This window comes from Nycticebus coucang, chromosome X (genome assembly GCF_027406575.1).
Source record: "Nycticebus coucang isolate mNycCou1 chromosome X, mNycCou1.pri, whole genome shotgun sequence".
Classification (NCBI taxonomy): domain Eukaryota; kingdom Metazoa; phylum Chordata; class Mammalia; order Primates; family Lorisidae; genus Nycticebus; species Nycticebus coucang.
The window spans coordinates 161,421,989-161,445,596 of record NC_069804.1 but is presented as its reverse complement, the minus strand read 5'-3'; the positions used below and the strand labels follow the sequence as shown (position 1 = coordinate 161,445,596).

At 43.1% G+C, this 23,608-nt stretch overlaps 1 protein-coding gene across 1 annotated transcript in view; it reads left to right on the top strand.

The window, feature by feature from the left end:
* GPC3 (glypican 3) overlaps positions 1 to 21,348 on the top strand; it is a 537,948-nt gene extending 516,600 nt beyond the window's left edge. The window contains exon 8 of the mRNA XM_053579706.1: positions 20,793 to 21,348. Coding sequence (XP_053435681.1) covers positions 20,793 to 20,962 — 170 coding nt within the window. The 3' untranslated portion in view covers positions 20,963 to 21,348. The remainder of the gene's footprint in view (positions 1 to 20,792) is intronic.
* The last annotated feature ends 2,260 nt before the right edge of the window (positions 21,349 to 23,608 follow it).

The window sequence follows — 23,608 nt, the reverse complement described above, 5'->3', positions numbered from 1 at the left end:
TCTTCCCTACCCCTATCCAGGGACAGCAATAGGGCGAGAACCAAATATCTGTAATGGGAACTGGACCAGACTCCTTCACCTTTTTGATTTCACATAAATATTCCAAAACACTCAAATGTTTTTCAGGCCCTATTTTCATTTTTTAAAATTCTCTTCAAATTAAAACAGAAAGCCTCTATGTGTGTGCATACACATATTTTAGAACTGTGTGCTTTTTTATGTACCGTGGCTTGAAAGCCTTCCAGGTTAATTTGATTTTATAAATGTTTTCATAATCACACAAATGGTGCAGTTCATGCTTTTGTCATCAAATGTAAACTAAATTTCCTAATGGAAAAATGCGCTCATTCTGGAACAAGGCCAGAAATTGTACAAAGAAAATGCTTGAAGTTTGTTTCCTAAACGATGTGTTGATAAATTATCAGGTGTTCGATTAGAGCTACAGAACTGATTTTTAATTCCTATTGAAATCATCGCAGTGCTCCAAATTCTATCCCTCGTGCGCCTCACATGCCTTCCTCGTAATTAACATAAAGAAATTAATGTCTTACAACCTTCAATATTTGATGCCACGTGAGTCCTGAGGATATTTAAAGGGAAAAGAAATGTAAATAGGATGAAATTCTTAAGCAAGATTGCTGATATGACAGGACTAAAGAGCTTGGGAGTGTGTGAAAAGTGCCTCTTTTCTTCCCTTTAATAAGTCCATTACTTGCACTTGGGCATATTTTAAGGTCCTTTTCATGCTGAATCTAGAGTTGAGCATGCTTTGCATTTCAAGCTTTGTCTATGAATCAGTAAAAGCCAAAGTTATTTCTGCTTTAAAATAACAGGAGCCAGGAACAGCTAATCTCTTTTCATTCTGAGTTCCTTACATTATTTTACTGGACAAAGTTTGTGTTGGCTACAAAACAGGCCATTCACAACATCTATGAGAAGGAATTTAGGTAAGAATGAAGAGAGATTGTAGGATGCATAAAGACTCCCTCTCCTGAGCCCATTAAGAAATTCCAAATTGGCACTGTTTTGAATAGTGACATTGCATTAGCCTTGCTAATTTCAGTAATTCAAGCTGATAGCCTCTGTTTATCAATCTTCTGGAAGAAACCTTCCCATCACTACAGGACCAATGTGCCTCTCAGCTAAGGTGAGATGATATCTTAAAACAGGCGACTGGGGGAAAGGTAGTAAGGGAATTTAAAGGTTCATGTCAGCCTGCGGCTGGACCTTTCTTTCAGGGAGGCACTCTGGAAAGGGAAAGATGGCTTTACTTCTTCAATAAGACAGGCCTTTTATTTTTCTTTCTTTAAGTAAGAATCAAAATATGAGACCAGGAGGATATGTCACTCCCCTATCTCATTGCATCTGACCCCTTTAATTATCTCTGTCTGGCTTTTCATTATGTTCAATAATTGGAACAGGCAAATAAATTCATCTAAGTGTTAACATTTTTATTTTTAATTGACAAATAATAATTGTATATCTTTATGGAGTACAAGGCGATGTTTTGATGTCTGTTCACAGTGTGGCGTGATGAAATCAGGATTTGTTTGATAATAGGAATGCCTTTGCCCTTTGGTTCATAAAATGTGCAAACTGACAGTTAATGGTGAAAGCTCCAGGGGAAAGGGAACTGCTTTTTAAACGAATGTACATTTAAAAGACATTCTCCTAAAACTCTCTTGACTAACTGGCATCTCACATCATGCTGGAAAAATGTGCAGAGGGAAATCTTTAGAGCCTTACAAGCTGAGAAAGTAGAAAGACGGCTGAGTGTTTGAAAGGGTTTAGGGTTTCATTTGAAGAGCAGCTGCACCCCACCCTGCCTGCACTCAGATACACCGAACACTGGCAAGGCGGTCCCTTGGAAATCACTCCGAGTGCAGTGACAGTGGACCTTGAGTGAGAGGCCACAGCCGGCAATCCACGCCTTCCACACATCTGGCCCTGGGTTATTGACTTGGGTTTCCTGTCAGTCAGGGACTAAGTCCAAAGAACAAGATCGTTCCCTGTACACTTTGGCTCTTCAAGTAGTAAAGAGGAGAGAGAGACAGCCTGAGACAGAAGCAGACCCACAAACACGAGGGGGAGAGGGAGGGAGAACAAGAATGGACATACGCAGGGGAGGGGGAGGAGGGGGGATGTGAAAGCATGAGAGATGTTCTTAGCTTTCAAAGAAGCAGTGTTTCTCCAGAAATGTGCGTGGTTTTCTCAAATAAAAAAATAACATCTGGGCGGCACCCATAGTTTAGTGAGCAGGGCGCCAGGCACTTACACTGGGGCTGGCGGGTTCGAACCCAGCCCGGGCCTGGTAAACCACGATGACAACTGCAACCAAAAAAACAGCCGGGCGCTGTGGCAGGTGCCTGTAGTCCCAGCTACTCGGGAGGCTGAGGCAAGAGAATCGCTTAAGCTCACGAGTTTGCGGTTACTGTGAGCTGTAACACCACGGCACTCTACCTAGGGTGACACAGTGAGACTCTGTCTGAAAATAAAAAAAATAATAATAATAACATCTTATGCTTGTGGAACACATGAAGGTTTACAAATAATACTTACATATCTCACTTGAGAAGCAGTAACAGTTTAATAAGAAAGAATTAAATAGTCTCTCTGCTTCCAGGCAGAGCAGGGATGGTCTGTGGACCAGACTTCCCCAAGTTTCCCTTCTCAGCACCCTGCATAGACTCTGCCCTTGCTCCAAAGCCCTGTGTCCCTCTCTCCACGCCTCTCTCACAGCGCTCACCGTGTCTACTTGGAGTACAGGGTTTTGGTACTCAACCTCTTTTTCCTCACAAGGTAGAGAGCTCCTTAAGTTTGTTCTCATCGTAGCCACCAAAGCACCTGGCACAGATTCTAGTAAACGACGGCGAGGCCAATTGATGTTCACTGCTGTCCCTCCCAACACCCCTGCCGTGTGCCCGTCTCCCGCTGGAGAGCTTTTTGAGGGCAGGCTCCATGGCTTTTTTGTAGTCCCAGTGCCTGGCCTGCCTTGCTCCTTATATCTCAACAAATATTCCTAGAACTCAGTAAATGTTTAATGAGTTAACTAATTCATTACATTGTACTCAACATACTTAACATAAACCCTTCTATTCACTGGGGGCTGCCAGGTTGACCAGTCATCCTCTTGAAGGGGTTGTTCCTGATGACATTTATTTATTTATTTTTTATTCATTCATTTACTTTTATTTTGAGAATGAGACTCACTCTGTCTCCCTGGATAGAGTATCATGGCGTCATAGCTCACAGCAGCCTCAAATTCTTGGCCTTGAGTGATCCTTTTGCCTCAGCCTCCTGAGTAGCTGGGACTACAGGTACACTCCACAATGACTGGCTAGTTTTCCTATTTTTAGTACAGACGGTTTCTCACTATTGCTCTGGCTGGTCTTGAATTCCTGAGCTCAAGCAATCCACCTGCCTCAGCCTCCCAGAGTGCTAGGATTACAGGTGTGAGCCACCACCACCCCTCCCCAGTTATGATGACATATTTAAACCAAAATGTTTTACTAGGACTTAAGTAATAGTAATGATCAGGATCCAGAATTTAATACATTCTCAATTTTATTTTCCTAAAAAAGGTACTCTAAAAAGGAAATGACATGGTTTATAAGAGATTTTAGCAAAAGAATCTGTAGAGAAAGGAGAAAAGTAGCAGAGGTCCTCAAACTGCGGCCCGCGGGCCACATGAGGCGGTGTGATTGTATTTGTTCCCGTTTTGTGTTTTTTACTTCAAAATAAGATATGTGCAGTGTGCATAGGAATTTGTTCATAGTTTTTTGTTTTTTTTTTTAAACTATAGTCCGGCCCTCCAATGGTCTGAGGGACAGTGAACTGGCCCCCTGTTTAAAAAGTTTGAGAATGCCTGGATGAGGTAGGGAAGGCAGGTGAGAGAGACTGGTGTATTCTCAGGGTCCTGTACCCTCTATATGCTGCCTGCCGGGGGCATGAGAAAGGTGAAACCAGAAAAAAAAAATCAAATTGAAAAAGGGGCCTCCTAAACTTGGTCTTAGGCTTAATACGAAGGAAAAAAGATTTGAGTATTACTTACCTTGTTGTTAGTCAAAAGGGGGCTTCGGATTTCTCCCTTGGGTGACCTAAGCTGTAATCTGTCTCTATAGCCCTCTGTTAATACTTCTTCCATTTGTGAGGAAATCATAGTGACTGGAGAGGCTCAACTTACTTCTTCTAATCTCTTGGCAAAGAAATTTAAAAGGCAAGCAGAAATTGCTGTCTAACTGAATTCTGTCTGCATGGCATAGGGAGAACTGATGGGACAAATCAATTGAAAAAACAATCTTTAGGGGATGCATCTTCAATCATGGTAATCCCCTTCAGTAAATAGCTTTGTCTGGTGACATTGCATACCTGATTACACTTCACTCATTTTGATTTTCCTCTTACATTGTTGCTTGCCACTTACGCGGTTATGGATTTGCAGGCTGAACAATGGACTTACTACTGCCGTTAGAAACTCTTGGTCAAGTGGATCTCAGGACCAAAATGTCACCACTTTTGGAAGTGAAAGGTCACTGGACAATTCTATTTCTTTTAACACTTCCTCAAAAGACCTATTTTCTGCCTTCTTAAATCATTTGGGTTCTTTTCTCTGAAAAGTATTCTCAACACATGAAAATTGCAAAAATAAAAATGAAATATTTTTAATGGATTTGACCAAGGACTAGGATTTGACCTGCAATCCAATTTCTGTAGCCTAGAGTCATGCTGCTTTTCTTGATGAAAGCCCTCTATTGCCAAATCATATTTAGTGATGAGTCACTGTGACTCCCAGGTCATCTACAATAGGTCCGCATCCAGATTTGTCATACGTTGAAAATGCACAGTTTGTGTCCAATGAATATTTGTTTTCTTTTAAAAAGTAGCTGTTGCATTATGGTAATAGCATTTAAGATGATTTTACCCCTGCAAGGTCCTTAATAGCATCGTGACAGTTTATCCTCCTCTGTGTCATCTTTTAAGAAAAAAAAATGATTAATTTCTCTTCTCTCAAAATTTTTTCCCCAGTCTGTCCCACCTTCTGTCCTGCAACTTGCCCCCAAAACAGCCTCCACTCATACATGCCAGGGTTATTCTAGAAATGTACCCTGTGTAGACATACATGTGTATCCAAATGTGTACATTCAAGGATGTTCACTGCAGCATTGTTTATGCAGGGAGACATTATAGAAACAACCTAAATGCCCATCAGCAGAGAAATGGTCAATCACAATATATTCATAGTACGAAATTCGTAGTGATGACTAAAAAGAATGAGGTAGTCCCACATGTATTAACATGCAAAAGATCTCCAAGACATTATAGTCTGAGCCCATATATGCAGCATATAAAATAGGTTTACCAGTAATTACCCCTGGAGGTTTTAGGGAGCAGGAGGGGAAGGGGGGCTTTTTTGTTGCTTAGGTATTGTTTGGATCTTTAGCTTTGAGATTGTATTCACGTGTTGGATAGTTTACAAACTAACAAAATAAAAGGCCTCTATCCGGAGTACACAGGATGGTTTGGAGGGGGACGAGAAGGGGGCCGGACAGTTGTCCAGGTGAGACATTATGAGAACAGTCTGAGATGTAGCAAACAATGGCAATGGAAAGGAGAAAGATTCACAAGATATTAAGGAAACAATTTATAGCATGTGGTGATTAGTTAGAACTGGAGAATGAAAAAGGAGGAGGAATCTAGGATGACTGGCAGGTTTCTGGGTCGGGCAACCTGATGGCGAGTAGAGGCATTTACTGAAATGGGACAGTTAAGGGAAATGCTGCATTCAGTTAATGGCATGTTGAGTTGGAATTGCCTAAAGCAATTCCAGGTAGACGTGGCAAGCGGGCAGTTAGATCTCCCAGAAGACATCTGAGCTAGAGATAGATATAGGACTCCTTACTGACAGATAAAATCAGGGGCACAGATGAGAGCATTCAGGAAGTCTTGAAAAGGGAAATGGGTGGAAGGCCAAGCAAGAGATGAGAAAACACTCATCTTTAAGAAAGCAACAGAGGCAAAAGAGCTTCCAAAGGAAACTGAGAATGATCAGAGGGGTAGGAGGAAGCCCCAGAAGGAAGTGGTGGAAGGGGAACACCAAGTTTCAAGACAGGAGTGCCCAGCTGGGGTACAGTGGTAGTCTCAGCTACTCCAGAGGCTGAGGCAAGAGAATTGCTTGAGCTCAGGAGTTTAAGGCTGCTGCATGCCCTTGATCACACCTGTGAATAGCCACTGCATCCAAGCCTAGGAATCTCCTGGGCAACACAGGGAGACTACAAATCTAAAAAAGAAAAAAAAAATACAAAAAGACAAGGCATGGCCAACAGTATTGCAAGATGCAGATAGCTTGAGTTGAAAAGCTAAAAAGAATCCATTATTTACTCCAAGTAAAGAGAAAATTTCACCAGCAGGCCCTGCACTTGGGAAATTATAGGAATTTACTATAAACTACCATGAGGGATCTGATGGGGCTGATAAAAATGATCTAAAATCAGATTTATGGTAATAGTTGTTCACCTCAGTAAATTAACTAGAAATCATTAAATTTGACATTGGAAATTTATGTGAAATGGGTGAATTATATGGCATGTAAAGTATACCTTAATAAAGTTGTTAAAATATAAACAGAAAATAAAAGAATCCATTGAAATTTAGTTTAGGGCAAGGTGTGATTCCAAGAGAAACTTTCCAGGCTAATCTCCTCTTCTTAATTGGTTTGAGAAAAGCCCCATGAAATAAAATGACAGGAAGAAGATGAGATAACTGATGCCACACCTCTTATCCCCTCTCCTTGTAAGATCAATAAGTAGCTGATGTGTTTGATTTGCTTTTCACAAAGCCAGGAATATTGCCACCCTATGCCCTTTCCTCCTTCAGATGATTGCAGATTACTTGCTGTACTTATTTCTTTTGATTGGTATTATTTTTAGCATATATTTCCAGAAGTAGTTAGGATGCCTGGCTATCAAACCCCGGTTTTCAATCTGTTCATGTTGTTGTTGATTGTATTTTAATGTGTTTAACGTAAATTTTTTATTGGCCCTGCAGTAAGTGAGGTTTCGTGCTGAAATCTCATCATTCATTTTCCGATGCTTCTGGGATGCTTAGAGCATGAAGCCTTGTCCCTCTCAGCCATTTTCCTTCTTCATTCGACTTGGCCAATCACAGGATGTGTTTGTCTTGGTTAATGGGCACATTTGATGTATTCTGTAGCTAGGTAAAAACAAAATGGAAAACTTCTGCCCCTTCCTAGTTGTAAGGAACCAGGGCTGCCAATGGCCTTAATTAAAGTGTTCATTTCTTGCCAACTGCATCTTCTTTTTATTTTGGTTCAATATCTTCCTGCTGCTTATTATACCCCTCCTTAGTGATCTGGCTGCCACTCTTTGTAGTAGAATTTTCCTTCTTCTCTTTCACATCTTTATAGCTGTGAGTTGTGCCACTTGGCACCTTTTTACCTTTCCTGGCCTCCTTTTGCACTTGCCTGCTTTGTTCTAATGCCCACAGAGCTATTTGTAATGAGGTGCATCCAGCCTTTTCTCCTCAGTTGCCTTCCTGTTGGGTCCTTCCAGCTTATGTCCTAATCATGTTCCGAGATTGAATTTTCTCTGTCAGGTGCTTCTTCTTTTCTTCCTGGATGCTGGGTGATGCCACTGCATGATGGCATTGAACAAGATGTCCGCTGCCTGGGAATCACTACTCTTTCCTTTTGGGAGGCGGATAAATCCAGTTGGTTGCTCATCTTCTACATAGGTAGCGTCATCATGTGACTGCCCTATATCACATGAGCATGCTTCATATTGTCTGATAAATATTAACACTCTCAGATTTAACCCCTAGTTTAGTAAGCTGGACATATTATGTGTTTCTTTTTCCCTACCCTAGGCAGCTCAGTAGTTATTCTCCTAAAATTATGTGTTGGTTGATAACTCCTTAGCAGACTCAAAGCCCTCCTCCCCGGGCTAGTCATGGTCTTCAAAAGAAAGACACTGATCCCTTTCTCTGAGGGAGGGTCCACAGCCATCTCTTGAGATTGCTCTTCCAGCAGTGTCTATGTTAAAGGGAGGAATGCAAAGGTCACTTTAACCTTTATGCCTTCACCCTTCATCCCTGCCTTGAGACCTCTCAAGACCTGAATGAAATTCTAGAATCTCAGGGCTGGCTGGGTCATCAGAAGCTATTTACCTTCACCCGCCTCATCCCATGATTGAATCCCTTCACCAGCACCTCTACCACATAGCTCTGCTGACTCTCATGGACCGCCAGAGACAGAGCTCCCTGCCTAGGAGCAGCCTATATATACAGTTTTCAGATTGCACTCATTATTAGAAAGTTCTTTACCTTTTAAGTGCCATTTTCAGATTGCACTCATTATTAGAAAATCTGTCATTTCTTTAACTCTAGATTGTTTTCCCCTTGGAAGAAAGACAAGATCATGAAACAGCAGTAACTAAAATGGCCTAGTTAGGCCAGACACAGTGGCTCATGCCTGTAATCCTAGCTCTCTGGGAGGCTGAGGAGGGTGGATAGCTTGAGCTCACAAGGTCAAGACCACCCTGAGCAAAAGAAAACCCTGTCTCTACTAAAAATAGAAAATCTGAGGCAAGAGGATCACTTATGCCCAAGAGTTTGAGGTTGCTGTGAGCTATGATGCCACGGCACTCTACCCAGGGCAACAGCTTGAGACTCTGTCTCAAAAAAATAAATAGGAATAAAATAAAATGGCCTGGCTACAGGGAAGCAGGACAATCTAAGACGGAGAAAGAGAGAAGAGAAATAACCAAGAGGGGATGGCCAGTATGAAAGAAATGGGTCTGTGGAGCTGGAGGGCACAGGAGGGAAACCAAGGTGAGAAGCAGAAAGGCTGCTGAGAGGGGAACAGTAGAGGAATGCAAACGCTGGTGGGAGATTAAGGAAGAAGATACTGGAGCTTTTACTAAAAGGAATGGACCCCAGGTTAGACGTTTAAAATCAAAATAGGAAAGAAGAGAAATGTTATCTTTAAGATTCCAAACCCATCAGAAGAGTCCAAGGTTGCCCTTTGCCTGGGGCTGTGGAAAAGACACTGTGGAGACGGGAGAATGTTTAGTAGAGCAACGACTAGACAGATGAGAAGAGAATAATTGGACACAGGAAATTAGTTTAAAGAGCTATGGAAAGAGAAAAAGAAGTGAATAGAGAAATGGAAAAGGAGGGGGAATGAAAACACAGAACTTTTAGGTTAAGGAATTGCATTTATTCTTGTGCCAGCTCGTAATTGTATTTTCCTGGCAGCCATCCCACAGACCTCTGCATGGGGAATGGGGGAGCCGGCATGTGTTACTGCGGGGATTGAAGTCTCACTGCTTTGTACTATTAGAGCCAAGTGAGAGACTTCATTAACAAGGCTGCGTTTTGATGTCATTGAGACAGGCACTGAAACTTCAATCACCAGCAGGCCCTGCACTTGGGAATCAGTGGCGATGGGAGGCGCAGGGTGTGGCTTGGGGGAAGGGGAGGAGGTAGATTGTGAGGCAGAAACAAAGGTCAAAGGTATGGGAACACAATCATGAAAGCTCCAAGTGAAAAATGAATGGAACCTGCTCTCCAGAAAACCTGTTTCCTGACCAGCATGGCACACAGAATGCCAGCATGTGTCAGCTGCTCACATAGCACAGCATCGAGTTCCAGACGGCAAAAGGGAATAAGAACATAATCTTTGCAGATTCCATCCGCACTGCGTACAGTAAATTGATGCTGTGGGTGACAGGAACTGCTAGTGCTTAGAAGTCCCTTGGAATCTAGAGGTCAAGGATTGAGCGCTGCCATTTGCTTCCTGAGCTGCCTGTCACTGGCCCTGTCTTTGTCTTGACTTCATCATGGATCCGTGGTGGCTCCTTCCTTTGAAAGAAATCATCATTTAGGCCAGGCACAGTGGCTCACACCTGGAATCCTAGCACTCTGGGAAGCCAAGGCAGGTGGATCTCCTGAGCTCCAGAGTTAAAGACCAGCCTGAGCAAGAGTGAGACCCTGTCTCTACTGAAAACAGAGAAAACTAGCTGGGTGTGGTGGGCAGGCACCTATCGTCCCAGCTACTCAGGGGGCTGAGGCAGGAGGGTCACTTGAGCCCAAGAGACTGAAGTGTCTGTGAGCTATGACCCCATGACACTCTACCCTGGGACAACAGAGTAAAACTCTGTCTGAAAAAAGAAATCATCACTTAATGGAGATCAACTCCTTATGAAGGGTGGGAAGGGGGCCTTGTAAGGAAGTAGCCCTTTACCTGCACACTTTCAGCCATTTGTGCGGCCATTGAGTCATACATTCATTTAGTCAGTCAACAAGGCATATTTTTAGGTGTCTGTGTTAGGTGTAAGCCAAGAACTGTGTGGAAGCTACAGAGAGGACTAATTTGTTACTTAAATGGGGCTAGTCTAGTTGAGAGGAACTCTACTATGAAGCCAATGGACATTAGTGCTATAACAGAAGTCAAATCCAAGTAGTAGTTGGTGAGACAAGTGATTAATTTGGACTGAGGTGAGAAAGGAAGGCTTCCTGGAAGAGGCATCATGTAAGTTGAGGCTTAGAAGATACAATTGTGTTGGGGGGGAGACATCATCTTACGCTAAGGGAGTAGAATGAAGAAAGACATAGGAACTTCAAAATACTTGGCATTTTCAGCAGATGAATGGAATGGTGAATGGTATGACAGTATATGGTGCTTGGAGAAATATATGGGCAATTGAAACTGGAAAACAAGAAAAGATGAGATGGAGAAGCTCTGGAATGCCATGCTAAGGAATTAGGACTCTATCCAACATGCAGAGGGAGCCATCAAAGGATTTTGAGGAAGAGAGAAATATGCTTCCACTGTGTTTTAGGAAAAGAGTTTTGTCTTGTTTCAGCTGTCACAGAACAGAACTTTCCTTCTCCTTAGACAGCAGTGGACCAGTGGAGAGGAACAGAGATCTTATGTGGCGGAGGCATTGAGGATGGTGGAGGTGGGAGGAAGCCAAAGGAAAGAGGAGAAATGGTCGGACACAGTGACTCATGCCTATAATCGTAGCAGTCTGGGAGACTGAGGGGGGAGGACTGCTTGAGCTCACAAGTTCAAGACCAGCCTGAGCATGAGCAAGACCCCCATCTCTTCTAAAAATAGAAAAGCTAGCTGGATGTGGTGGCAGGAGCCTGTAGTCCCAACTACTCAGTAGGTGAGACAAGAGGATCACTTGAGCCCAAGAGTTTGAGGTTGCTGAGTGATACTCTTGTCTCAAAAAAAAAAAAAAAGAGGAGAAATGGCCAGCATCCAAAGAAAGAGGAGATGGCACCTGTGTGGAGGTGAGAAGGGACATTCACTGACTGTCCACATCCAAAGGTGGGAGGGCAGGAGGATGGAGCCAGGTTGACAACATGGGCTTCCAAGTGAATTGAGGGGAAATAATCTCAATGCCCCAAATCTTCTTGATGAGAAGGGAGGGATTTCACAATTGGAGAATGTTTAAGGAACAAATTCAAATGGAACAACCTAGGCTTTTCATCTTTCATTTATGAGGACACCTACCTGCCTGCTGTTGATTTCTGGGCTGAGATGTTCTCTTATGCAGTCTGACTGTTTTCAGGGCTTAGAGCCAGTTCAATCCCTTGGCTGTTGTTGTACACATAATATTCCTTGCTGTTGGGCATTGCCAGGACATTGCAAGCATTTTAGTCTCAGGTACATTTTTTTTTATAAGATTCACCATGGCTGGGCGGTGCCTGTGGCTCAAGGAGTAGGGCGCCGGTCCCATATGCCGGAGGTGGCGGGTTCAGACCCAGCCCCGGCCAAAAAAAAAAAAAAAAAGATTCACCATGGCTGATTAAAAATGGAAGGTTACCAGATTTGGAGGTTCCCATCATGTATATCTAAAGCTATGATATACTTGATGAAGCCCTGATATACTTGGGCTCCAAGGGTGTTCAAAGCCATTCCCTCATTCCCCCAACCCCTCACCAGCAAATGGATTGGCTACAATAAGTGATATTTTGTGTTTTTCTTCTACATCTTCAAAGCCCAATGAAGCATACCTCTGTAGCTGTGTCATGCCTGAAATTCATGTTATAAACAGAGCTCTGTGAATCTAAATCATTAAATAATTTTCGAAAAAGGTTATGAGGACAGAGTATATTCTTTTTTTTGGGGGTGCCGGGGCAGGGTTTGAACCCGCCACCTCTGGCATATGGGACCAGCGCCCTACTCCTTGAGCCACAGGCACCGCCCAGAGGACAGAGTATATTCTTTCATCTATTGTTTTTTAAACACAGTTTCAGCTTAACATCATTTGTATGAGTTACAAAAGCAAATGCAAGTTTCCTGAAGTTGTATTAAAATTTCTCTTAAAAAGCTTAGCCTCGAATTAAAATCCTTAAAGAAAATTGCCAAAAAAAAAAATAAAAAATAAAAAAAAAGAAAATTGCCCTTTTCTCCCTTCTCAAGTGAAAAGCCATCTCTGCTATTCCAGGGCAGTACTTAAATACTCATTCATTTTAACTCTTTTGGACAATTTGACTTGATTTTCAAAGTACTGAAAGAGTACCAGCTGTGGGGGGGATACTTTGGTATCAGTTACATTCACACACAGACACACATCCCCCAACAAGGTTAGACACCAGGTAGCAGTGCTTAGTTCCCTTAGGGACTGAGGAGTCTATGTGCCCCAGATGTTATTATGTCTTGGTTTCTAGACTTTGTTATCATCCCCAAAAGAAGTCCTGTAACCTTTAAACAAAAACTTGCCCTCCCTCCTACCCATGCCCCTGGCAATCACTAACCTTTCTTTCTCTGTTGATTCATCTGTGCTGGACATTTCGTATAAGTGGAATCATGATCGATTGTGTGGTATGTGATATTTTGTGACTGCCTTCTTTTGCTTAGCATGTTTTTGAGGTTCATCCATGTTTCTTTTTTGGCTGAATAATATTCCACTGAATGGATATACCACATTTGTTATTCATCTGTTGATAGACCCTTGGCTTATTTCCACCTTTTGGCGACTGTGAATAACAATGCAGTGAACATTGACATACAAGCACCTGTCTGTGTGTCTACTACAGATCGTTAATGCATCAAAGATAACAAGAATTAGCATCTGCAAACAGATACCTTGAATCAGAAATCTAAGGGGACCTTCTAATGCAACTTGGTTGTACAGACTGGTTAGGTGTAGTGACTAATAGCACAGCCGTGTACCAAAGAAACAGGGTGACAATGCCTCATTTCACTCATTTGCAAACTTCTCAATGAAACCCTATCAGCTCCCATGCTCCCACTCTCTCCTCATTATTGTTTTGTTTTGTTTTTTAAGAGATAAGGTCTTGCTATGACAGCCAGGCAGGAGTACAGTGGCTATCCGCAGACATAATTACAGCATACTTCAGTCATGAACTCCTGGCCTCAAGGGATCGTCCTCCCTCAGCCTCCCAAGTAGCTGGGACTATAGCCATGAACCACCACAATATCTGGCTAAATCTTGTTTTTTATGCAATCATCCTACTGAAACTTCTTTCAAAAACCGTCCATAACCTTCTAGTTGACACATTCAACAGCTTCTATTCAGTCCTTACTTTTCTTGACCCTTTCAAAACATTGGGCCACATTAACTCACCCTTCTCTAAAATGTTCTCTTCCTTTACCTTCTCTTCATCTTTTCCACTGGCTCTTCCTGAGTAGCATCTGTCCCCTGCTCCCCTTCCTCTGCTGACTCCCAGGCCCACCACTTCCCATGGCAATGAGATAACCTCTACTGTGAGAAGTAAAGGCTTGAATGAGCTGTGATTTCTCTGGAGCTGTTAAGCAGCCTCAGGTGACAAGGATCTGTGGACATGAGAGTCATTGTCATGACACGCCTTTGGAAGGTGGTGACAAAGCGGTGGCCGTAGAGGAGGGTAAGCACACACACTACCCACTCAAACTGTCAGGGATGGACTTAATTCCGTTTCTGGGAATATGACTTGACTCACAGTGCACCTAAGTAACTATGCTAGTGGCCCATGTTATATAAGTGATCTGTTTTAATTTTTCTACTAGTGGCTAAACACAATAATGAACCGCAGTTAGTGGTTGAAACCCCTGGAAACTAAGCAGTTGGAGCCCTAGTTAAAGGCAATCACTGTGTTATTTCCCCTCTGACAAGGAAGTTGCCATAGAAAAGACTGCATTAACTCACTCATCAGGAATTTATGAGTCAGAAGGTCCAGCATGGTAGTTGACAAAACCCAGGTGACCCAAGACAGCTAACAGTGATTTTATGACCTTTCCACCTAAGTCTCGCATACACCAGAGAAAAGTGAGAGTGAATCACTGTTCCTGAGGATCCTGGGACATAACCTGAAGATCCTGCGAAACAGGAAATGTTTTCTGATTTCTTCAATGAGCTTGCAACCAGGACCTCTCTATCATTAGCTTTGTGTGTCTTAGTAGAAAATAGTGCGCTTTTCCACTAACTGCCTAGGAGGAAGTGTGCCCTGGCTTCATGTACCCACAGCCCACTACAGCGTAACCTGAAGATACACATACCCCAGATTGAGCAACAGAGATGGCCCAGCTAGCGGGAAAACGCTGCTGTATCCTCCCAGCATCTCATTACCCAAATCCTTTTCCAGGAGAAGCCATTGGCTTATCCCCAGGTTTTATAGTCATTTAGTAGGAAAACTTGGCAGTTCATTTGTTTGTCGAAAAGGCACATTGTGAAAGGAGCCCATCCCCAAAGGAGCCCCAGTAGAATAATTAAGAACTAGAGGCCTCAGTGTGCCTGTTTCTCCTCATCTGATCTATGAAGAAGAAAATCTAGACTCCCAGAGACCCAAGGGTCATTTGTGGTCACTTTCTTCTGCTTTTGAGTCCAAGCAGTCATTTCACACCTGAAAGTTCACAAACAGGGTGGGCATGGGGGTCTGTTGATAGGGCAGGATTGCCCGTGGAAACCAGGTCTGCTTAGGATTCAGAAAGGAATGACAGAGCCCGAGGGCTTCTTCAGGAATGGGTAGCAGAGTGAACAGTGTTGCCGTGAATGTGATTTCTCCAGAGATTTCTCCTAACTCCAGCCTCTGGGATATGCCAAGCAACATCCTGGGGTTTCACATATTCATTTCTTGGGGGCCAACTGTATGCAGCAAACACAAAGCACAGGGATAGCAGTGTCGCTCTATTGCTATGTTAGGGCCAGATTGAAGCCATCTGCTGGTACAAGCCTGGCAAGGAAGAAACCCCCATGCTTGGCTCAGGAGCAGAATGCTCCCCCCTGACATTGTGATAACAGTTCTTCTTTCGGGCTGCCCTGTGGAGCCTTCTCACTGGTGTGGGTAAAGCTCCTATAGAAATGCATTGTCTTCCTTGAAGCCCGCGCACTCAAAGGTGAGCATTTGCTTCCTATTTTATGTTCGAGACCCCAGTGGCTTTGTAAAGGCCCAAAGGCTTGTCTCACTGGCTCACAAGTCCTCCTTGGCTGCTTGTGCATGCTTTCTTGATGCACCCCAGGTCCAGAAACTTCTCCCCCAAAGCTGTGTGTATGCTGGTTTTAATGGACATTATTATGCCAGACTTTAAAATCCAAACAAAAACAGTCCAGCACGGATTTATTTATTGCCAGTGTCTCTCATCCAAGATTAGAACAGCTCAAGAAAAAAGAGAACTGGGAATTTGGTAGCAGACAAACATCACCATAGAAACATCCCACGAGAAGCAGCTGATTGCCCTTGATTGCTTATGGAGGCTCTGGCAGGGGCAGCCACCTTGGCCTCCTTAGGTGGAAGAATGATTACAACCAGGAGGAGATTGTGCCTCTCACTTGGCCCTTAGACCCTCGAAATCAGAGAGAACTAAAACTAGAAGAAAACCTGAAGGTCGTCCAATTCAACACTCTGATTTAGCACAGAAGACAACTTAGAGGGCAGGGCGCAGCGGCTCATGCCTCTAATCCCAGCACTCCGGGAGGCTGAGGCAGGTGGCTCACCTAAGCTCAGGAGTTCGAGATCAGCCTGAGCCAGGGTGAGACCTCATCTCTAAAAATAGCCGGGCATTAGGATGGGCACCTGTAGTCCCAGCTACTCGGGAGGCTGAGGCAAGAGAATCTCTTGAACCCAAGAGTTTGAGGTTGCTGTGAGCTATGACACCACAGCACTCTACCCAAGGCAACAGAGTGAGACTCTGTCTCAAAAAAAAAAAAAAAAAAGAAAGAAAGAAAGAAAAAGAAGGCAGCCAAGGCTCACAGGAGAAGAAAATGACTTGTCAAAGGTGAAATAGTCGGTGGCTGACCCAGAGCTCCAGACTGCCAGAATGGCACAGCCTCCTTAGAGACTCCCCATTTAGTCCTTGGTCCCATGCAGAAAAACTTTCCAACACACAAAAAAGTGCAGCCTTTAATGACTATTTATTTTAAATGGACTATCTAAACTGCAACGCGAAGAACATGAAGGCAAAATGTGAGTCAGGGCAGAGTGTGTAATTAGCACAGATTGCTGGGTCTACCCTCTGGGCATAGCTAAACTGATTACAAATAGAAACAGATTTTTTGATTTAGCATGGAAAAACTCCTTGCTGGCTCAGAAGGTTCTTGCTGATGATCAACTTGAAGATAGAAACAATTTCGATACATTTTATAATATGCCCCTAATACAATAAAAATACGTTCTGGAAGATCACTGATAAGCATAAAGATAGGATGAATGAGCAGAGATGGTTTGTGACGATTCCCATAATATATCCTGTTTGTAGCAAGCTAAGAAGTTCTTGGTTTGATGTAGATTTAGCTTCTATGTAGGGTTTCGAATAATTAAAACTTATGCTACTAGCTGATCCTCAGATGCTATTCCCACTGGCTTCTTGGGGGGTTTTTGTTTTTTCGTTTTTCTCTAGTCTAAGACAAGATGTCTGACAAGTCTCTCCCACTTAAGACTGTCCTCCACACTGTTAACACTGATCATTCTTAAAACACAGTGTGCGGTTTGCTTAATTAAAAACCTTCAGTGGCTCCCTCTCACACACTGAATAGTTGTAGAATTCCTAATCCACCATGATTTGGTCCTTACTTGTCCTTCCTACCTTACCCACCACCTACCACCAACCCCCTACTCCCCGCCTCCACACACACAACAGCAATGTGCGCTCTGTGGCTCCTTCCACCGTGGAAGCTATTCGTTACTTCTGACTCTGCCCCGTCTACATTCTCTGATCTCATTGGTTTTGCTCAAGCCGAGCCCTCTGCCTAGAATAACCATTTCATTCAGCCCCGTCACAGTTCTACCCACTTTTCATGGCATAGATTATATCCCAGTTGTTCTAAGACATCTTCCCAGATCCTTCTACTTGGAAATTTTTCTCTTTCCCTTCTACCCCCACAGTGTTTTGCTTATGCCTTTTTCTGAACCCTTTCTCTTTGCCTTTTTCTGAACCCTTTCTCTTTTCTGCCAAGTAACTAGCTGGATTATTTCTTGATCTGTTTCCCTTGCCAGAGTGTGGGATTCCTGAAGGCAGACACTAAGTCTTTCTCCAATCATCTAGCTCAATGCTTGCTAGCTACATCATAAACTCCTTTGGTTTGTCATATTAAATTGGATTAGATTTCCCTGTCTAGAGATACCCATATTTTTCTTTGACCACAATCCTATTTTCTCTATCTCCCCTAATGCTTCCCTGTTGAACTAAGCTGTCTCCTTTATCTCTAATCTTTATGATGGTGGTCCAGGCCCAGAGTGTGGCTTTGCTGTGATTCTTGTCAATATAAGTCACAAGAACCTGACTATGGGATTGGGTAATAAATTTTTGTTGCTACTGAATGAAGAGCCTCAGGAAACACAAGGAGGTATTATTCTGAATATTCCTGAGGGCCCTTTGGAGGTAAAAGATTTGGCCTAGCTTTGTACCTGGAGTGTCTAATGTCCCTGGACATCATTGTTGATTTCTTCAGGGAAATATGTTAACTCCCATTCCAAGTCCCCAAACCCAGAGCTCTTTTCAGTATTTTACAAAGTTTAACAAGGCTATTTAATCAAGTATGTGGTCAATTTTTTGTGGAAACTTTGACTTTTCTCATTTTCGTTGGCAATATACAGTTCACAAATGAAGGTTCTTTTTTTTCCCCCAAGAAGGAATCCATTACTACTCAAGCAATCTATTTAGTATACAGAATTTTTCAAGGGGCAGTAGAGCTTTATATGAGGTTTAGGCTCAGATCTGGATTCTAATAGCACGTCTACCACTTCCCAGCTGCACAAACATGGGAGCTTGAGCTTCCTCACTACTAAGATGGGAATTATTATACCTACCTGGTAACATTGTAGAGATGCTCACATTAAGTGAGATAATGTATATAAATAGTTTAGCACTGTGCCTGGCCTATAATGAGGACTCAATAATTGGAAGTTGTTGCTATAATTTCAAAACATAAGGCCCAAGAGATAGAAATAACAAAAGAGGTCTTGCGTGGCAAAGAAAGATCAGAAGCTATAGGTTTTAACCAAACTGGTGGGTTTACCATAACTGCTGCAAGTAAACCAAACTCTCTAAAGTTAGCAGATTATTTGAAGAGCAAAATAAATAGTGCAGGAGCTGACTGGTGACATTAATAGATGTTGTTTCATCTTGATGTTGGGCAAGGGGCATTATCCAGAAAAGGAATCCGAAAGTGATGTGTACAGTAGAGTGCTCTCACTCAGGTCAACCCTAAAAATACTCCTCTTCATTTAAGTTGAGAAGTTGCCATGAGACTCCAGGCTGGGCTTTCAACAGATCTAGCCATATGCGCTCTCCACTTCGGTGAAATCTGATCATGACCTAAGCCTGTGCTATCCTTGCCGACTCACAGCTGACCTCGGCCTTCTCTGTGGGCCCTACATAGTTTACCTTTCAGAGAAGAAGGTCTGATTTCCAAGTACAGCATTGCTCTTTGTTCTTTTTCTCTTTTTAGTTGGTTTGTATGTATTTATTTTGGAAGTGAGGGAACCTAAATTATAGACTTTTCGGTTGCTTTTCCCTAGGTTCCCTAGAAAATTTGATTTGAATTATTATCAGCAATCAGGAAGAAAAACTTCAGCTTTTAGAAGATTAAAATGTAATCAGTTCATCTATCTTAAAAGTTAGGATATAATTTCTTTGTACAGCATTGAAAAATATCAATAGTTAATGCCAAAGTAGAAAAAAATATTTGTATAGAATATAGGTAGAATATTTGAGAATATATATATTATTCAGATTAATAGGAAAAATATCAACACCCACAAGGCAAAAGTTATAAACTTTTATGCATTGAGAAATATAATTAGTAAACTAAAATAGAAAAAGTTGATCTGTACTAATAATCAAATCTGTGCAAATTAAAGAAACCTTGAGATATCATCTTATATTAACTGAAATGTATTTTTTTTTTATGGAGGTGCAATAAAATTGGTCCCCTCATCATTTGGTGACATTATAAATTGCAATAGACCTTTTGGAAAGTGTGAAATCAGACTTCCTGGCTTTGATGGCTTTGACCTTGCTGTGTGCCCTAACCAGTGCCAGCCTCAGAGCAGCCCTGGTCCTGAGCCCTGCTCTGTGCTAGACAAGCTGAGTCTCCACAACTTTCTTCCTGTGACTTACTGAGTGTTTCATCCCCTGTAAGAGGAGCTCTTCCTTCCTCTTCCTTCCTTCCCACTGTAGAATTCCAGTCATTTCCTCTATGCCTGTGGCTATGCAGCTCACTGTTCCAAGCCATCTTTCCGGTTGCCTTGGCCACAAGACAGTTGGCTGGTGAGGTGTCTCACATCACATCGCCTTCATAAGATATTGAAATAGCAACATTGGCAATGGAGTCTAGCAAAGCCAAGGGAGTAGGTTTGAAGGTTTGATCTCTATCTGGAAAAGCAAATCTGAAAGAGCCGAGTCCTGGGGCAAGGCCAGCCTTCTTGAATGTTCTGACAAACCACTATCTAGTTAGATTTGCCTTCTGGGAAACTTGTGCCTTAGGTCAAACCAAACACCCAAATTTCTTTACAGAATCATAAATGTGTGTCATGAACAGAAGGCAATCAAAGAATGAAAGACTCTTACCCATTAGCTTCTCTGGAGGCCTCATTCACTTGATATCAGTTTAAATCTTGTGCTTTAGGTCAGTTTTGCTTCGGGAGGAGGAAGTTTTTTAGAGAAGAATGGAATGACCCAATAGATAAAGGAATTCTTTGGGGAGAATAAAATAACTTTTATCAGCAAACTACTTTATCTTCAACCCTAATAAAGCAAAGTTCCTCGGACGAGGAAATCGCGTGAGGTGCAGGACCCAAGAAAAGTACGCTGGGAACGCACAGCAACTCCTGCCCCACCAGCACACATTCACACAGGACACGTGGGTAGTCACCCACACAGCACTGTACATTTTGATACTAGTGAGATCTGGTGACAATGCCCTTCAAGCTCAGCCTTGCCTGGGAGGAGATGCTGCAAAGGGCCAACGGCACCCCATTGTAGGTGTGCTGGAGCCAAAGGGGAATGGGGTGCAGCCTGCGCGCTCCCCCTTGCTGTGACCTCTGCAGGGAGCACTTCCCACCACTTCCTTCCACTGCACGTACCCTTCTATTTCCCATCTCCTGGTGGCCTTTTTATCCAAAAAAGGAAGGAACCTAAGCTGGGTTCAGACAAGTGGTTGAGCTGCGAACACTATCTACCCCAGTGGTTCTCAACCTTCCTAATGCTGCAACCCATTCATACAGTTCCTGTGTTGAGAACCACCGATCTACCCCATACTGCTGGGGATCCAGGGACCTGCACTTAAAACCCGTCTCTCTCTTTTTTTTTTTTTTTTTGTTTGCAGAACTGGCTTACGACCTGGACGTGGATGATGCTCCTGGAAGCAAGCAACATGTGAACCCAGACGACAATGAGATCATCGCCTCTCATAACCTCGGGAATGCTCCTTCCCCCCTGAAGCTCCTGATCAGCGTGGGTGTCTGCGTGCTGTGCTTTTTCTGCCTGGTGCACTGACTTCCCGGTGCCCGCACACGTGCTGTCCTCAGCACCCAGTGGTCTTCCTCAAGAAAGGGAACCACTTTCCTATTTTTTTCCTATTTTTTTATCTTATATACCTCCTTCAGCCATTAAGTAGAAGGCTAACTATGTGTTATGTTTTCGAAAGTCAAATGGTATCTTTATGAGAAAGGTACATTTTAGTGGTAGTATAGATTGTCCTTTTGCAAAGAAAAAAAAAATCAAGTTGTGCCAAATTATTTTCCTATGTTTGGCTGCTAGAACATGGTTACCATGTCTTCTCTCTCTCTCTCTCTTTCTTGTTCTCTCTCTCTCTCTCTTTTTCTCTTTCTCTGTCTCTATCTTTCTGCATGGATTTCTTTGGAAAAAAAATAAATGCTCAAATAAAAGCGTATTGGCTCTTTTTTACAAACTCTAGTCTTTGGTGACCAGACAATGCTTTCCCTCTTTCTCACCTAGCTTTCCATCCAATATAATCCCACTGGGCCCCAACAGGGTCCCACCTCCTTGCCTACGTTTTTGGATGGGTATCAATCCTGGCTCACTCAAAGCCACTCCCTCCCAGCACACATCCAATCCACAATCTCCACTGAATCCCTGGGGCTGGAGTGTCTCAACTGTGAAAACAAAGGCAACTCAAAAGCATCCCCTGGTTGGCCAGTCGCAGTGGCTCATACCTGTAATCCTAGCCTTCAGGGAGGCTGAGGTAGGTGGATCGCTTGAGCTTACAAGTTCAAAACCAGCTTAAGCAAGAGCAAGACGCCGCCTCTACTAAAAATAGAAAAAAACCAGCTGGGGGTGGTGGCACACACCTGTATTCCCAGCTACTCAGGAAGTTGAGGTAGGAGATCTCCTGAGCCCAAGAGTTTGAGGTTGCCGTTACCTATGATGACACACCATGGCACTCTACTCAGGGTGACAAAGTGAGACTCTGTCTCAAGAAATAAATAAATAAATAACTTACCTGGTCCGATCTTTCTACACATTTTACTTTGGTGAAAACATTTTGCTCAAATGGAAATCCTCTGTGCCTCTGGGTCAGGCACAGTTGCACAATTAATATTCTCGCATCTCGAGAGCAGAGAGAGAAAGAAGGAGGGGGGGTGGAGAAAAGAAGAGCAGAGAGAGGGAAGGAGGGAGGGGGGTGGGGCCCTGGGGTGCGCCACACCTTTTGGGGGCAAGACACGATTGCAAGAGGGACTTTGCCTAACAAATGCAATCAGTGTAACTTGGTTTCTTGTACCCTCAATGAATCCCCAGCAATAAAATATATATATATATACATATATATATATATATTCTCCCTTCTTCCAGCATAGAGAGGTGGCCCACACAGTACAAGGAAGTAATTGCCCCAGCTTCTTTGATGCTGTCTCAAGACTTGCTGTCTGTCACTTCTCTCTCCAGGGGTTGTCACATGGCAGCATCAGGTTGCAAAGATCATCATCAACAAACTCATGATTTATAGGAAGGCGACTCTCACTCTCGGCCTCAGGTGGGCTGCGTCAACATTCATGAGTGTCAACTAGGGTTTGCACACCTGCGGGGTTTCAGGTATTGTACCAAGTGCTAGACAAACAGCAGAAAACGAGAGAATGAGCCGCGTTGTCATGGAGCTGAAGGTCTGGCACCAATACTAATTCCAACACCAACATTCCATCATAATTACTTCAAATCTGTTTTTTACGCATACGTCGCAAGTAATAATGGCACTTATGTTGACACTCTGACATTCTGTTGCCAAAGAATGCCACGAATAACTGGCCTGCCATCTTGACAACGAGCATCATGCTGGGCGCATTGCCCTTTTGCCACGTCAGCAGAGACACTGTTGATTCCTTCTAAAGCATGAGCGCTCAACTCCCTGATGAATATGAGAAAGAGAGGGTGACATGCAGGGAAGGGCTGTGAGCAAAGGTCAGGGCATGGATGGGAAGTCCCCTTTGATTCTAGGAGGAGGTCATGGTGAGGGAGGCGAAAGGTGTAATTTCTCACAACTTATCATCCCCCTCTCCTGCTGTCACCAACAGCTTCTGTCAGTCTCCTGCAGAGAACAGGTTTCCAATATCCACTTTCATCCTTTGCAGAAACGCTCACAAACACAATTGGAAATGTTTGCTTTGCCATTTCCTTCAGTTGGTTTTGTTGGAGTTACAACTGCGATTGGTTGTATATGTTAATATGATTTCCATAAATTGTTGTGGGTGGCAAGACTTGAAAGGGAAAGAAGCCAGTTGTCTTTGTTCATCATTATTTCTGTATTTGACTGAGGTTTGCAAGAACTTTTGGGCCTTGGCTTATGAAACCAAAGCGCTGGAAAGGTTTGCCCCTTAGACGCAAAGTCTAATATTACAGCAACCCCAGACCAGAGGATTTAAAGCCTGATCATCATCTATTAAGTGTCCCTGCCATCCCTCAGAAAGGTGGTTAGTTGATGGGGCAAAAAATAATCCATGGTTCTGAGACCAAGTTTTCTCTTGCAAGCAAGACAGTAATATCTTAAAGTCCATTTCTCCTCCCTGAGAGGTGGAAAACATTGTTGGTTTTGACACTTCCTCTCTCTAGACCTCAGTGTCGCTGTTGTAAAGTGGAGAATTTGGACAAGATTTCTAACCTCTTTGTTGCTTGGATTTTGTGGCACCA